The sequence below is a fragment of the Cervus elaphus genome, chromosome 1 (genome assembly GCF_910594005.1).
Source record: "Cervus elaphus chromosome 1, mCerEla1.1, whole genome shotgun sequence".
NCBI lineage: Eukaryota > Metazoa > Chordata > Mammalia > Artiodactyla > Cervidae > Cervus > Cervus elaphus.
Genome location: NC_057815.1, coordinates 12,428,332 through 12,446,411, shown reverse-complemented (window position 1 = coordinate 12,446,411; position 18,080 = coordinate 12,428,332). Strand labels below are relative to the sequence as shown.

Here is an 18,080-nt window from a genome sequence, read left to right as displayed (position 1 = left end):
AGCATGAAGGGGGTCTGCCACTCAGCCTTGGCAACCTAGTTGTACTCACCATTTTATTGTGGTTCTAAGATTAGGCTCGCTGACTGTGCTGTCATCTGGAAATATGGTTGGGCATGAGCTATACCTTTTAGTAAGCTTCCTTGGAGATACCTGAAGGGGAAGGGAGATAGAAGAAAATGTCACAGTAAGTTAAACCTATAAAAGTGTGTTTTTTCCTTGGTTAAAATGTCAAACGATAAAGCATTAAGATTTTCCTTATACTCCATGAACTGCTGAGTGTGGCATCACGTGCAGCTCCATGGGAAACCTCTGTACTCTCACTTCCACAGGCAAGATCTGAGAAATGTGGTATAAACTGCTGCTCTTGAAAAAGGACCCACAAATGAACCTGGAAAGCACCTATTATAAATTGCCTTTATAGTAATGAGAAAGCTTTTAGTAAGACTTCAGTGTTTCTTCCTTAAGCAATGAAATGCAGCGGAGATTTCTATTTCTATTCATTTACTACAATAAAATGCAATGCTTTATATAATATCGATGTGAGAGCATTTCATTGCAGTCAATGAACGCCAATCATAAATGTATTAGTTTGGGAGACAGTGTGAGGAAACAAGCGTTTTTGAATCAGAGGCTGGGCATGCCAGGGCTGCTCTATCACTAGTGACCTGAAGGCCATAAATCTCTTTGAGCCTCAGTTTCCTTATCTGGAGGATGAAAGGGTATAGCTTTAAGATTCTCTCACAGCCAAGAAACAGACAAAGCAGCTCTGAGAATTTCACGGTTAAGTAAGACTGCCATTATATTACACAAGGGAGAGCCTCAGAGAATACTTTCCACTCATCTCACAGTTTTATTAATTCTACTCTACATGTTATCTGCCACTCATCATGGCACTCTGCTGCCTTGCACATGCTGCTCTCTGCCTGCAGTGGCTTCTTCCTCCTCCTTGTCCCAGCAAGCTTGACCCCATCGACCTCCAGCAAACCTCAGCCAGCAGCCACACCACCAAACTTCTACCTTTCTGCACACTTACACCTCTGTTTCACCACCTGTTACATGGTCTCAACTGCTTGCCTGGTATCCCCCTCCTAAGTAAGCAAACAAGCTCCTCCAGGTGACAGATTCTTACTGCTCCTCCTCCAGCTGCTGAGAACAGAATCTGGGACAAATTAGGAATCAAGAAGCATTTGACCAATTATTTAAGATCGATTACAACTGGAAGGTAAATCATGCTAATGATACACATTCAAACTATCTGCAGTGGTGCTGGGTAGGTGACAAAGAGCTTTGTCAGACCCTCTAGAGAACAAGCTATCTTTAAAACACTTTAGAAGTATCCATTTATTTGTGAAGAGCCCAAAACACAGCCATAGTCAAATACTAAAACAGCCTGAACTATGTGAGGACAATTCTCTTCCTTTAAGTAAAGGCCAATAATCAAATCCCAGTCACTGTCAGTAGCTCTGAGTAATAGCATTCTTTAATACCACAGAACACAAACAGTTTTAACACTTGGTTTTCTTGGGTTTTGTTTACTAATTCCGATGAGCCTTCCTTCCTTCTATTAAAATAGTTTTCACCACGCTGTCACACTCTATCCATGTCCTCCACAAACGCATCAAAGGTGAAACAAGGAGAAAGTCTAGTCAATGTTTTTTTTTAAATACAGAGCATTTAAATAAACATTGCCAGTAGCCAATAATAAGAACTATCCAAATGGGTGTATAAGCCACCGTTTTGCTTGTTTCAGGTATTTTATGGCAAGGCCACTTACTCCTTATTAACAAAAAGTTCTACACATAACATACCTGAAAAGTACCACTATTTGGGAGAATTTCTCCTTCAAGCTAGAAATGATTTCAACTGAAACTCATATATTCCTTAAGCCATCTGGTTAATGTGTAATTTCAGAATCTCAAAAGAGACACAGCATGAAAACTGTTCATTCAAATAGTTATATTCTAAATGAAGTTATCTTTTAAAAGGTCACCACTATTAAGAGTATGACACATTACACACAGTAAAAGTCAGTTCTGACTATAAAATCTACCTATGAGGGGAATAAAAATAGTAAGAAAATGCACCAAAATATAGACTAGTTTGTAGAGCTTTGGCTTTGGGTAACATTTATCCCGTTTTTCTCTATTAAAACTTTTTTCTTTATTATGAATTATATCTGTTTATCTTTGGAAATATTAGTGCTGAAACGTTTAAGAAGTTTAATCAGACGTAGCCCTACAGACTACGGGCGCTCATTTAGTCTATCAGTAACCTACAGACTACTGGCTAGATCCTACCAAAGAAATAGTGAACGCTTCTCCAGGCCTACTCCTGAAGCGATTCAAACTTTTGGCATCTACTATTCACTAAAGGATGGCAGAATTAAAGCCTCTGAGCAAAGCCTGGATGTATTAGCTGCCAACAGGTTACTTTCCCCTCATCTCACTTTAAAATTTAAGGTAACTGTCCTTTATGATTAAAGCCTTATCATCACTGGCTCAAAACCTCAATAAACTACACTGACAAAGATTAATGATATAAAATGCAAATACAAAAATCAAACAGCAGAACCCACTCACTGATAGTTTAATGTTCAATGAAGAAGAGTATTTACCTTCATTCAGAGCTAAGGACAGAACAGATGGACTTCTACAATCTTTACAAGAAGGGAAAAGGCTTACTTAGTAGACTTCAGTGTTAATGGCAAAGACTAGAAAATCATCATACTGGAAGACTAATAAGTAACAATCCCCCCCAAAACTTATCATTAAAAGTCAAGCACCTGTTGAAATTCTGCCTCCACCCAAGTGAATCTTCCCATCCTGCCTACTGCCTCTGAGTTTAACCCATCAAAAAAATTAAGCTGAAATTCACTTTTTTCTTCCCCTTTCCACAAGCTTTAGATGTGTTTATTAATAATTATTAAGACTTTAACTTAAAATTTTGTAATATTCTATGCATTAGCGTGGGGCTTCCCTGGTGGCTCAGTGGGTGAAGAATCCACCTGCCAATGCAGGAGACGCAGGTTTGATCCCTCAATCAGGAAGATCCCCTGAAGAAGGAAATAGCAACCCACTCCAGTATTCTTGCCTGGAAAAGTCCATGAACAGGGGAGCCTGGTGGGATACAGTCCCTGGGGTTGCAGAAGAGTCATGTCTGACTTAGCAACAAAACAACAAGAAGTGCATGAGTGTAAACTACTCCATCCACATTACTGCACGTTAATGGCCAATGTGGCAGGATGAGTAGTCTGAACAGGATTCTTATCAAGGCCTTAGTAGAAATGTGCAGTATTCTAATTGTAGGTATAATAGAAAGTACTGTCTGAGTCAGTATCATTAACTATACTGAATTAAAACTTTTAAACTGAGAATTTACATTCAAAGTATAAATCCAACTTTGAGTGGACCAACCACAAATCTACTTCTTTTCCCACCTTCTTTCAGAGATATCATCTCATTAGAATTAAAAGTATTTTGTCAAAAAAGCTGTACCCAAGACAGGATAAACTGCAGATGATTTTTGATGTTTGAAAGATGAAAAAATGAGATAAAGGAGTAGTAACTGACATGGCATAACAGAGGAAGCACAACCTTGGAACTACAGAGTGACTGGGCCAGGAACAACAAAACCAATCTGGCTTACAGAACCCAAGGCAGGTTCAAAATTCAGAGACGTGGTCGCCAAATCCGTGCAGTGAGGTCTATCAGTTAGCAAAGTGATGCTTCCAATTAGATCTTAACAGACAGCGAGGGACCATCACATGTTTGAGGGAAACCTCCAAGAAGTCACAGATCAAAGCAGGGAGAAGGAACTGATGGGAATGATAAAAATCCAGGAGCAAATAAAAACTTAAAAAAAAATCTTCAACATCTACAGAAAGATGAGAAATTGCATCAGTGAAAAAAAGAATGAAAGGATGGAAGAGAACTCTAAAAAATAAGGTAGACAAAACAATATATTCAATAGAAGGATTAGAGCAGAGTCAAGGAAACCTCCATGAAGTAGGACAAGAAGACAAAATGGAAAACAGAAGGGGAAAAAAATCTGTACAGAAATATTGCTCTAAAATTTTCAACATCTAACAGGAATCCAAAAGAAAAAAATAGAAAATACCAAAGCAGCACACAAAAAAATTCACTAGAAGAAAAGATGTTCTGCATGTTTAAATGCCCCAATAGCGTGACAAGGTCTATACCAAACCATGTTATGAAATTTCAAAACCCCACAAAGACAGAGGGTACTACAAAGTTCCACAGGAGGAAGGAATGGAGAAAAGACTAACTTGGTAATATACAATGTATCAAATTCAATAGATTTAAGAGCAACACTGTAAATGAGAAGACAAGAGGGAAATGTCTCTAAAACTGCAAAAATTAGTTTCGACCTAGAATTCTACACTGTATCAAATAGAAGGAGTTTCACAGAGGCTAGGTCTTTATAAAATTTTTGCTCATGTGCCTTTTTCCAGGAAAATGTGCTCCAGTAAAACAGGACAGAGGGAAACAGAATCTAGGACATAGGCGATCCAACACGAGAGAGCAGTGATGTGAGATCCCAGGTGACTTCACATAGATATCCCAGGAAAACAGGCACAGAGCTAGTCCAGGAATCATTAGTATGTAGGAGGTAGGAAGACAAAAGGTTGGCGAAGAGTGTCTCCAAGAAGAAATGGAACAGATGTGGTTTTCTGGATGGTAAATATTTTTGATAGGCATGTGACAAATGTTACAACATTTGGGGGAAAAAATAGCTGTTAGAGTGAATATAGTCAGGAAATTAATTCCACAGAACAAAAATGAAGAATGTGAAAACAGGGAGACTGGCCAGGGAGCTACTCAACTATGTTGGGCTGTGTGAGATCATGTTTGCTAGAAAAAGCAGAACTGGATTATCCTGAGAAGTGTAGAAGTGCTCAGATTTCATTAATATTGAAGAAAAAGAATGAAAGGTGTATAAGGAGGTGGCACAGAGAACTATATGGCTCAGCAATGAACAATACTTGCTTAGTCATAATAAAGTAAACAGTGATTCCGATTTAACAAAAACTGATGCATGTAAAGGGACCAGAAGGAGGGAAATAAAATCACGGTGGACGAGGAGGTTAAGCTTTCACCTGTTGTGCCAAGAAGTCAATGGACGGTGCTAAAAATTAAATTACCTATTACACTTTTATTACTTTGGTTAAAAACTAAGATAAAAAATTTAAGGCAAAAGAATTTAAGGTAGATCTTTATGCTATAACCATATTATTGAAATTTAACTTAAATGTCAGGACCCTTAAAAAAAAAAGGGTACTACTAAGTCAAAAACCTTTCTGAATATACTTGATAATTAGGAACTAGAGATTCAGAAATTTTATAAATAAGAGGTTAAATGCTAACAGTATTGGATCCATCATACTTTTTAGGAATCATGGCAGACATACTTTTAATTAATCAAACTATTGATTTCTTAACTTTTCAACTATTTACTCACATGGTTTAAATGGTTGCTCTTCCTCTTTTCTCGCACTAAGAATAAAAAAAAAAACTAACTGATGAATTCTGATAAAACTACCATAGAAAAATAAGTCACTAATTATCTGATGGATTACCAATATACACAATGAGTTAAAATTTCATTCTGTTTTTTAAAATAACTTCCAACAAAATATATAATTTAAACCACCCAGCAAAATGAATCCTATAAATAATATTTAAAAACTTAGTTTTACTATTTGACTAATACTAACAGATACTCTGTATTAGGTACAAATCAAAGACTCTCCATTTACAAAAGAAAAGGACAAAGCAAATTAGGCCAGGTGAGATATTTAGCTGATAAAAAAATTTACCAGCTGCACAGTATGTAGTATTTTCTAGTTCTACATGTACTTTAGTCACCAGGATTAACAGATGACAACTCCAAGTTCCAGTTTCTGGTCAAGCACCCGTGTCTCTGGAAGCATCCCGAACCACTTATTGGTCACCTACTCAAACACCCAACTTAAAAAATACAGGTTCTTTACACACTGGAAAGTAATCTATAAATTTTAACATACGTGCTGACCTCACTGAACATACATCGACAGCACATAGAACTGTTTTGCTCCAACAAAGGCCAGAAGAATATAAGCTCAAAGAGGGTCTTAGGCCATACACTTTCCCATGGCATCACAAGCACGAATTCCTTTAGACTGAGGAGAGACAGGGGCATGGGAGAGTGTTTCTTTTACTCTCTCCACCGTCTCTCTACAGTGTGAGCAGCTCAGGAGTCTGGAAAAGACTGAGAAATACAGTAATCCTAACTAAAAATAATTGCCTCAAGGCAAAGTACACACACTTTAAGAAAATGCAAACTAGAAACCCCAGGAGCTCCCAGGTTGGAGAACATGTGGTACACTCTGGGCCCTGCCCCCATGCCTGGCCCTCTTCCGTCTGGCTGTTCCTGAGACAGACCCTTTGATAAAAACCAGTAATCTAATGAAAATAAAAGAGGAAAAGAACCCTCTATTTTTTACTGTGCTGCATTACTTCAAATATTATAGAACGTTCACTTCTGGTATTCCTGCTCTCATAAACAACCGAAAAACCTGATCATATATGGCTTTTTAGCAAATAAACTAGGATTTAACATATATTAAGGAAGACAAGCAGGCAAGACAAGCAGGAGTGCAAAAACTTCTGATTCTCATCTTAAAACAAGCAGGACACTGGAAATTTACACAAGGTTTCCCACACTGAGGATAACCTTCTGGAAAATCCCATATGGCAGGCACATTGGTCTGATTACCCTGACCCAGCACTACATCAGGATGAAAGAACTTTGAAGAGCTAAAAGTTCTTATAAGAACTTTTAAAAGAACTTAAAAATTCACATGAATCTGGATGTGAGAGAGGTTCACCCGGTTGAGCACTGTGCAAAATGGTGCCGAAATCACAAGCCTCGACTCCCATACATAACAACTGATTATGAAGACCTAACTGTGACCTAAACCGTGTCATTCATCTTTACCTCATGTGCTCTTGGAGCGAAAGGAAAAGGACAAAGTAGCATGGAAAAACAGACCACAACTAAATCATGTGGCAAGCTGACTGCTGATAAAGAAATAGCAAAGTGTATAAACAGATGGTCTGGGTGTTTTTCCTCATTAAAACAGTGACACCTAAATGAAAAATGTATCATCACATATTAAAATAAAACATCACATATTAAAATATTATCACATATGAAAAAAAAAAATTAAACCATTCTAAGTGCTTTTCTGTATCTTCCTATAATACACAAAACAAAAACAGTTTTCAATCTTTTTCTCAGGGGGGGAAAACACTGTCTTACCGTCCGTTTCAGATTTGCTCCGGAAAATTGTGCTTGCCCTTGGGTGGTCAAAAGGGTTTGATTCCAAAGCTAAGTCTGCACAGGAAAAAGAAAAAGGTGTGACAATTTAGTTGAGTAGAAAAAGACATGACTTTTAAAACAGCTACACGCTGATTTTAATCAAGTTTAATAGTCTTAAGAAGAGCGTTTAGTAATGACAAGAAGGAAACTGTAGTAAAGGCAACAATACAAAAATTCTATTGGGAAACAGAAAAATTGTAGAAATTCTCCATATATGTGGAATAAAACCAGGGCTATGTCTTAGGCTTTTTTTTTTTTTTAACTTGCACTTAATCTATGCCACTTTTAGGCAAATCATGTATGTGATTCCCCTCCTACATATTGATTAAAAATTCAGTCACCTCTCTTTAAGCTGATATTACTAGCACATTTCAAGAAGTCTCAAGAAGCAAGTTATGCTGTAGTCACTTACTATCAGATACCAGATCAATCAAATATGCTATAACCAAATGAGCTGCTTTTGGCAAACGTTCTTCAGACAATCTAATGGCTAATTCCAACTACACTCAACAAACCAACTCATTTAGTTGGCTGCCGTTTATCTAGGGGCTATTCATCATGGCAGATTTAAGAGGATTACATAAGAGTTCAATGTTCTGATCCATAGGAACACTTCCAGGATAGTGAGTTTTAACTTTGCCCTCTATTTCCAAAGCTAAACTCTCACTTCTTCCTTTCATGCTGCATGATTAATAGAGGGCTTCAGTAACAGTATTTCCTGGAGCACATCAAAGGGCTGCTTGAAAAAAATTTTGCCCATACCTACATAAAAAAGGTGGGTCTGCTGGCAGTTCACCTTGCACCAAGGTGGGACAGTCTTCTATTTAGGCAGAAATATCAAGCAAGCACAGGCTGCCATGCTGGACAGTAAGGTTGTTGTTTAAAACAAACGTAAAAGCCCTATGGGCAGTTACTTAGTGAAGTCCACCTCAAACCAATTAAACAATCTTTTAAGAAACTGGACCAAGATTTTTAAAGAGCAACAGTTAAGGCAGCATTTCCCAAACCACATAATAATTGGCCTATTTTTAAAGGGGACTTTGGTGGTCAACGTGATTTACACATTATCGCTGAGAATCAAAAGAATATACACATTGATATATTAAAAACTAACCATGTGTTCCCCATCCCGTATGGCAAAAACTACTACAATATTGTAAAGTAATTACCCTCCAACTAATAAAAATAAATGAAAAAATAAATAAAAACTAACCAGTCCCATAGTGAATTCTGTCTGACCCAGCATTTAACAAATGTTATCTACCTAGAAGCCTTTTCTTCCCCAAAGAAAGAATTTTGCATGAACAGTAATTTGGGACTTCCTGGTTTAATGGGAATTTAATTGTTACTGCCAGCACTAGAAATTTACATAGCTAAACCGACTGCTTTGTTCTTCGTGAAAATTCCTTCACTGCATTTGGAGTTTATTAAGCTGTTTTTGGAGAAAATATTCTACTCAACAGTTTTATGTAAAAGACCCATAAAATTATTTTAAAGTTTTTTCCCCCCTACAGATTTGAAAAGTGGGACACTGGGAAAATAAATTATTTCAGTTATACACAAAGTTGACAGGCACAGACTTTCGACCTAAGGCTTCTGAAAGGATTCATGACTACTTACTTGTACCAGAAAGTAAACAGACTACACTGGAATCTAAAAAATAAGCAGAAATGCTTGCAAAGTAGCCATATTTTTCATCAGGGTTTATGGAATGGCAAAATTTAACAAGAGTCAATGGAAGTCCAGGGAAAATAAGTGTCAGGATCAAAGAGAAGCAAGCTTTAACATACACACACACACACACCCCTGCCAAACACACACACACACACACACACCCCTGCCAAACCAGGGTGTGTTACAGGTATGCTATGATGTGCTACTACGGATCTATATATAGAAATCAAGAAGGCTGGGATAAAAGAAATGACAACATGCAGGAAAAAAGTAACTTGCCCAAGTGATCAGAAAAGAGCTGGCACTCCCCCTACCCTACCCTAGAGGTTTCAAGGGTGGGCACATGACCCAGAACTGACTGACAGATCACAGCTTTCCTGGAACTTTCCAAGAAGCAGAAGAAGGCAGAGGGGTGCCCTAGGACCCTTAGCTAGTCTGGGGCTGCTGGACACTCCTCTTGCCATCATGAGGGGAAAGGCTTTTCACGAGAGATCAATAGAGGACAGCAGAACTGAGATAGGCTGTGAGGTCATTGAACTCCTGGGTCAAGTACTGCTTAATTTACTCATTCAACTCCAGTTATATAAAAGTCAATATATATATTTTTTAATTTAAGCTATTCTGAGACATTTTCTCAAACTTGCAACTGAAAGAGACCTGGTTAACCAGCAGTACTGATGATCACAATGAAGGTGGGGAAAGGTAAAAGTCACTTGCTCATTCCTTTAACAAATGTCATGAACAAAAATTTGCATGAGCCAAAATGACCCTATTTAAAAATTAACCCACAGACTTACAACCCTTACTTTTAGTTGTTTTCCTTATACATTAGAAAAAGCTCTAATTAGTGTATAATTTATGTCTTCTTGTTACTAACAACCCTTCTACATCTCACTGTTGCATATTTACTGTTTAATGAATACACAACAGTCCATCAAGCGTTATTCCTGTGCTGGACTTAGCCAATCCCCTATTGCTGGGGTTTAGGTACTTACAACGTTCTATTCTTTGATGAGGAAACTTTTCATCTATAGTTATACAGCTTTTTAAATAAATAATGGTTTTATCTCCTTAGCAAAGATCTTCAAAAGTGGGATGTCTAAGCCAAAAGGTTAGATCATTTTCATGGCTCAAGGTACAGTGCTAAACTGCTTCCTGAAGAAGGTGGGGCCACATTAATGTATAATACTACCAATCATGACAGTTTTAGTTCCGACCCCTGCTCTGTACAGTTGAGAGGCGGGGGGGGAAGTTCTACTAATATAAATAAGGAACAGCACTGTAGATCTAATCTGTATTTCTTTCGATTACACAGTTTTTACTACTTTCCCATAATTATCAGCATCATTTCCACTTTGGTGAGCTGCCTATCATTCATACATACTAAACATACCAGGGCCTTACTGCTGTCAATTTGCATGAGGTTTTCAGAAAATATTAATCTTCTGTTTACAGCCTATATAACAATTTTCTATACAACTTGCACTTTTTGCCAGTGAAAACTACATCACTATTTTATAACAGACTTGACAGGTAAGCCATTAGACAGTAAACTCATACATACACACAATATTTCTGCACACTCCATTAACTGTTTTGCCAAGAGTCTAAGGAGACGATGAAAAAAACCTACCGTACTCTTCACTGTCACAAAGGTAAGACTGTCAACTCTGAAGCAAAGCATTACCACCCACACTTCCCCTCATCCCCTCTCCCACAAGCACACACAGTAATGTTAGAGGTATTTTGAGAAATTACTGTGCATTTTATATGTGAATTCTTCCTAAAATTACTTCTCTAGCAATCTTTAAGAATGTTTTAACCCAGGAGAAATATTCTTGAGCTTATGATTAGGGGTTATCATTAAAGTTATATTTTAAGACCCATCACTTTTATATTACCAATTTAAATTGCAACTTATTTGACAGCATGATAGACTTATGTGGAAAAAGGATGGCTAAAAAAATTTAAGTTGGGGTCTTAATATAAACACTCCCAGGAGGAAACCTGTAAAATACCAGGTCACTGAACATTACTTTTCCTCCAACCTAACATTCTATCAATCGTGAGATCCATCTCAATTGCAGATGTTAAAAATATGAAAATAAAGGCCACTTAGGACAAACAAGATGCATTACTGAAGCCTAAAAGTGTTAAAATTATGCTGTCAAACTGTCAATAAATGATTTTTCCCTGTCAAAATATCAGAGAGAGGGTAGTGACTAAGAAATCATCTGACAGGAGGAGACTAATGCCAACATACTGACTTCAGTTCAGTTCAGTTCAGTGGAGTCCGACTCTTTGCGACCCCATGAATCGCAGCACGCCAGGCCTCCCTGTCCATCACCAACTCCCGGAGTCCACCCAAACCCATGTCCATTGTGCCGGTGATTCCATCCAACCATCTCATCCGCTGTCGTCCCCTTCTCTGCCTGCCCTCAATCTTTCCCAGCATCAGGGTCTTTTCCAATGAGTCAGCTCTCTGCATCAGGTGGCCAGAGTATTGGAGTTTCACCTTCAACATCAGTCCTTCCAATGAACATCCAGGACTCATCTCCTTTAGGATGGACTGGTTGGATCTCCTTGCAGTTCAAGGGACTCTCAGGAGTCTTCTCCAACACCACAGTTCAAAAGCATCAATTCTTTGGCACTCAGCTTTCTGTATAGTCCAACTCTCACATCCATACATGACCACTGAAAAACCATGGCCTTGACTAGATGGACCTTTTGTCTCTGCTTTTTAGTATGCTGTCTAGGTTGGTCATAACTTTTCTTCTAAGGAGCAAGCGTCTTTTAATTTCATGGCTGCAATCACCATCCACAGTGATTTTGGAGCCCAGAAAAATAAAGTCAGCCACTGTTTCCACATCTATTTGCCATGAAGTGATGGGACTGTATGCAATGATCTTGGTTTTCTCAATGTTGAGCTTTAAGCCAACTTTTTCACTCTCCTCTTTCACTTTCACCTTCATCAAGAGGCTCTTTAGTTCTTTTTCACTTAATATATTGCAATTAAACAGGACTGTCAGCATTTTCTGGGCCAACTTCTGGGCTCCAGTTTACTTAAAGGTTTACTCCATTTACTGAACTGCCCTATCACCCCTAGTCGTACAGTATATTAGTTTTATGGCTAATATTACATTTCATGTCTTACAGTCATCCGGTGATTTCATCTGAGTCCACACTTCACACCCTAGCCAAGCGGTTCTTGCCAGCAGATGCTGACCTGGGCTGTCTCACCGGAGGGCACACAGCATGCTCCTGCAACCCCCTCAACTGACCTGCTTCCCCAGTTTCTGACCAACCTGGCTTCCAAACTGCTTCTCAACTTGCCTCTAACTTGGTTCTCAGTCCTGCCTTACCTTAATCCTCAATCAAATGCTGTAATGATGATGACCAAGAGATGATAGACAGGTAAGTATACCTGGATTTATGTATTTCTAAGGAGTACTTAGCTCGGGCTTCTTGGACTTTTAGGAACCTTTCTGGGTTGCAAGCTATGGTGATTTCATTTCACATCATACAATGTTACTGTTTTAACTCTTCAAGTTTTATTGCTTTAATACCCTAAAAATAAACAATTTTTCTAAAAGGGGCGAGAAAAAAGGTAGTATTTCAAAGCAGAGCACAAAATGACATCAATAAATTTTATCCCTATATGTCATGTACATGGAATTTACAGTCCTGATCTATCAAGGTTTTAAAAATGAGTAAAACCTTGGACAATTCTATACCTCAGAGAAGAATCCCTACACTGCCTAACTCAGAACACGATAAGAATCAAATGAAATTCAAGAGCAATCCATACACTATAGCTTCACAGAGTTACACAAGCCCCTTCACCATGACAAGGCTGCAATCCATGAGGGGATATACTATATAAAGCATAATAAATGACACATCACAGCTTTCACAAATTAACTCAAAAGCCAAAAGTGAACATTTAGCATTTCATAGGAAAACTGATGTCCACTTATCACCCTCAGCCAAATAACATCTTAAGTAGATAGTGCTTTGTTGTTGTTCAGTCACTAAGTTGTGTCTGACTTTGCAACTCCATGGACTGCAGCACGCCAGGCTTCCCAGTCCTACAGGATTCTGTTTGTGCAAACTCATGTCATTGAGTCAGGCCACCCACTAAAGGAAAGAGGATAAGAGTACCCAAGGGCAAGCATTTCTCCTAGTGTTCTTCCTTTTTCTTCTTTAATAAGCAAATACATATCATTTCTCCTGCTTCTGTCATGGAGATTGGTGTATATTTTCTCCCCATTTTTTTTCAGGTTAACATCCCCTGCAGATGAAGTCATTAACAGTGGAGAGAGCTCCTTCACAGCTCCCTAATTCTTCAGTGTCTGGATGTGCTAGTTTACCAGTCCCTTACTGGACATCTGAATTATTTCCAGTATTTTGCTACTGAAGATAATGCAACATATGCAGCCTATACCTTCAGAATAAATTCCTTTAGTAGGATCTCTGGATTAAGTGAGACTGTGCCAACTTCCCCTTCAAGGGTTGACCAATCTCCCATTTTTACCAGCAATATATGAATGTAACTTTCCTCAGTATCACCAAAGAATGCAGTGCCGAGTTTCTGAATTTTCTCCCAACACAAGCTACAGTAGTTGTATTTTCATTTCTCTTATGTGTGAGGATACGCTTAAAAGCCATCCGCATTTCTTTTTCTGTGACTTATCCCATTCATATTGTTGTTAGCCTACTTTTAGATTCACTCAGTTTCTTCAAGTCAGCCTATTTTAGGCCCTTCTTAATGTTGCTTTTTTGTTCAAACCACTGTTGGCTCTCAGCTGAGTGACTACACCAGCCTCCTAGCTTGTCTCCCTGCTTCATTCTACCCCTGCCCACGTGAGAGTAGCGAGTAGCTCGTCTGATCTCCCTCCCCTCTCCCCACGTCTCCTTCCCCTTCTTTAAGAATTATCACCATTCCCTTGCATATAACCTTTCAATGGTTTCCCATTACAATTAGACTAAAATCCGTATTTTTTCTTGTCAAGGTCTACTAGACACAAGGCCTTAACCCCCTGATATTCCTCCTGGCATTCTTTCACTCAGCTGCAGCCACCCTCTTTCTGTCCTCTGCCTACACCGAGCATATTTCCTTCTGAGGACCTCACAGGGCTCCCCTTCACTCCTAGGATGCTCACTGTCACTTAAGGAGACCACCCCCAGTAACACTGCCCCCTCCCCAGTCCATGACCATCCTTTTCTTTCTTCTCAGTGTTTCGCTACTTGACATTATTCCTGTGTCAACAGGCCCCAGGGACCTCTAGGAAGTAAAGACCAGAGTTAGGGTTTGGGTTTTGTCAGTATAACCTCTGTTTGTCCTGCCCCTAAATCGTGCCCAATAATCATCCATTTCAGTGTACCCCAAATCATTTATGCTTCTCCCAATTTTCCTTCATCATCTAAGATTTCTTCTAATGCTGTCCTTTGATGGGTCTGTCACCCAAGACCAGCATTAATTTCAGATCTCTTCGAGCGGTAGTTTAGTTACTCAGACTCAAAGACACCGACAGGTTACCAAGACCCACAAAAACCTAAGAGAGGAAATCTACTGTTCAGTGACAAATCAATGGTAACTTTAATTTGGGGACAGAACATTTAATGTTAAAATACCTTAACTACAAAATGACTCACCCTATGAATTTAATTAAGTCGAAAGACAAAGCCACAAGACCAGAATTCTGCAGGGAAGTACGATACATCACTTTTTATGTCTGTGCCCAGATTAAAGCAATATAATGAGATTATAAAAGACAACCATAAAGGGTGGGTAAATGAATGATGCTCCAACCATTAAACAGGTGGTAAAAAGCAGACTGCACAGCTACATGCAGCTGCGTGGAAATACATCCTGGGGCACGCTTCAGGTGTCAGCACGGTTCCAGGAGCTTCCCGTCTTCACTTTACAAGAGAAAGTTACAATGTGGCACACAAAGAACGATCTCATACAATAAACACAACATTCTGTTTATTCGTATACAAAAGGTTCAGGAAGAACCAACACCAAAATATTAATGAAAATTCTGGATATTCTGAGTATGAGTGAATGACTTTTTAGTATTTTGCAAATCTTTTACCCCAAATGTTTACTGGTATCAAAAAAGTAAAAAAAAAAAAAAAAAAAAAAGTGTTTATAATAGCTACTGAAAGGAGGAAAAACCTGTTGCTCAGAGGTTTTCCCCCATTACGTTGTCAATTCCTTCCCTACCCGCTCCTTGGAGGATGGAAGGAAGGAATCACTTGAGAGAGCAGCTTGCACCAGAGAATGAGCAAAGTTCCTAAGAGGAGAATATAAAGGCTGTTTGAAAAGCTGATGCATAATAATAAAATCAGATAATAGGACCTTAGCATCTTATTTTCTATTATTGACAGTAACATCAGTTACATTAGATACACTGTTAAAGGCAAGATAGCCACAAAATTCTTTTGAGTCTATCTGATATTTATACTAGGTTCGTAGGAGTTAACTGAAACAGCTTGAAGAAATCATGTTCTTCTCAAAGGTTTCTGAAGAAAAACACACAGCATCATTTATGTTTGGTTTTGTCTAAGTAACCAAATAATTCTTCATTGCAGAAAAGCCAAAATGTTTTATATCAATGCAGGTATTTCTCAGTTTCCAGGGAAACTGATATAAAATTGTCTGAAATAAAAACATTAAGAGCAAACTTCCAATGTGCTTGCACTTTACATTCGTGTTCTGACCTCGTATCTATGGAAACTTAATAATAGGCAAATGCTGAAATTGAGGTTTCTCTCATCACTTTATTGAATGCCAAAAAAGAGAGACAAATTTAAGTAAAATTTTCACAATCATGTCAAACATAAAAAGGTAAATTCTGTGCTCATGAACCCTCTTTTTCTAGTTCCCGGCTCAGCACTCCCCCTCACTAAATGCTTCGTACCTTACCTGCCCCCTTACCGGTTTCTCCTAATGTCCCTCTGTCCAGGGCATTCTCGGCTTCAATTTGAGTCAGCAGAACAAACTCTTTAAAATATACCAACATGTTTACCTGACTGGTAAATTGAGGCTATTTCACGACTTCTTTTATTCCTATCCATTGTAAGAAATGTACAGACACAGAATGCAGAGGTATGTGTTGCTTCTGAGTTGTGAACAATAAACTCAAATGGAAATAACCAAACTGAAGTTGAGTTAGGCCTATCTTATGGATAAATTATAAAATAAAAAGTGCATTCCAAACTTTTTTTTAAGCACCCAACAACTGAATTTGGTGTATCTACCATTCTCAAGTCTGTCTCTTCTGTTCAGTAGCTATGTTACACAGTTATTTCAGAGCTCTAAGTCTTGGCTTCTTCACTGGCATCACAGGGAGAATATTCACAGGCCTTATTTATAGATGGAAGGGTCAGGTGAAATACACCCGAAAATATGTTGTAAATCGTAAAAGAATCATACAGAAGTCCAATTTTGGTCTCCCTACACTAGCCTACTACTGTTTTTTAAAATCACTTAGAGGCTTACCTTATAGCAACAAGCTGAGCAGTTTTCACAGGTATGCACAAGCTTTGTTTTTAAAGCTACAATTAATTTACATTAATTTGTGCTTTCACAGTATCTGAGTATTCTGAAAAGGGAGTACTTTCCACTTACAAAGCCATGTCCATCATATGGGTGAGTTCACAGGCTTACCTATTCTAACTTTGAAAGAAATTAAGTAAACCCAAATAAAATTTAAATAGAAGAGCTATAAGACATATCCTCTATGAAATAAAGAAATACTCTCTGGCATTTAAATGAAACAAGTGGGCCAGTGGGGCTTTAACATCTTTACGGCACAATGTTTTCTACTTTAAAGAACACAGTCTTGATTAATGAGCCACAGTGTCATCCAGAATCTTTTTTTTTAGAACCTAGAGCCGTCCAGTCTCAAAATTCTAGAGGAAAAAAAAAAATCAAACATTTCCTCTCCTCTCTCTCCTCTTCTCCATGACAACCCACCCCCACCCCCAGCCACTTCGTCTTCAGAATTTTCCCTGAACGTTATAAAAGTTGACTAGGATTCCACGGGCAGGAGGGGGTTGGAAGGAGAGGTAGCCATGGAGACAACTTTCCTGCAGGATCTGCCATCTCAACTGCCAAATCTTTGCATTACAAATTACAGTCTGAATTTCTCTTTTCTCCTTTGAAACTTTTGACCAACAGTCTCAGGAACCACCCCCAATCCTCCCTTAGAAGAGGCAACATGCAAGTGAAGTTGGTTAAAGCTGGGGAGCTGAAGACATTTTTGTGTCAAAGTGGGAATCTTAATCTGAGCTCCGTGGGATCGTCTTTGGGTAAAAACAACAACAACAACAACAAAACTATTCCCTGCAGCCGTTGCAGTAACGTTTCACACCGTTCAGTTATTTTAAGACCCCCTCTAACCTTTTTCTTTCTTATCGTTTTCAAATTATAGTTAGAATAAGGTCGCTTCAATCAGGACAACTCTAGACAGAATATTACTTAACGCCACACTAACTCTGTCGATAGCAGTTTTGATTTTAAATAACAAACCCTAAAATCTGTCTTAATTGTCCCGAGTATCAACTATCCTAACGAGTGGAAGTGTATCTAGATCCTTACCTCGTTCCTTCTCTTAGGTACCACCTGAATAGGTAAGGATTGGAAGATGGGATGGATATCGCCGAAGTTGGGAGTATTTAAGTTTTCATTGAGAAAAGAGAGAATACATCAGAAAGTCTTTACAAAGTCCCACAAGATGTTAAATAGAATCACGAACAGGAGCCACAGACTTGAGGGTCTTGGGTCGGGTTGCGAAAAGGGAATGAGGAAGAATTGGGCGTTCGGGTAGAGAAGAGGGAGAAAGACTGGCCGGACGCGACGGAGAAAGAATAAGGGGTGGGGACGCCAGGCAGGGCCAGCCTCCGTCCTTGGTGGCCAGCCTCCGTCCTTGGTGCCCAGCCCCGAGAGAGCCAACTCCAGGCAGGAAGGAGCCCTAGGCGGCGGCTTCCTCCCGGGGGACCTGGGGGTCGGCGGAGGC

The 18,080-nt window shown here is 38.8% G+C and overlaps 1 protein-coding gene across 6 annotated transcripts in view; it reads right to left on the bottom strand.

Moving 5' to 3' along the window:
- LOC122683791 (poly(A)-specific ribonuclease PARN-like) overlaps positions 1-18,080 on the bottom strand; it is a 1,255,676-nt gene that overhangs the window by 1,159,028 nt on the left and 78,568 nt on the right. For 3 of the 6 annotated variants that reach the window (XM_043887906.1, XM_043887964.1, XM_043887941.1), the window contains 3 exons: positions 7,321-7,395; positions 5,479-5,513; positions 50-150 (listed from right to left, as the gene is read on the bottom strand). The exons of the other annotated variants lie outside the window; for them this stretch is intronic. In XM_043887906.1, coding sequence (XP_043743841.1) covers positions 50-150; positions 5,479-5,513; positions 7,321-7,395 — 211 coding nt within the window. The remainder of the gene's footprint in view (positions 1-49; positions 151-5,478; positions 5,514-7,320; positions 7,396-18,080) is intronic. 6 annotated transcript variants of the gene reach the window in all.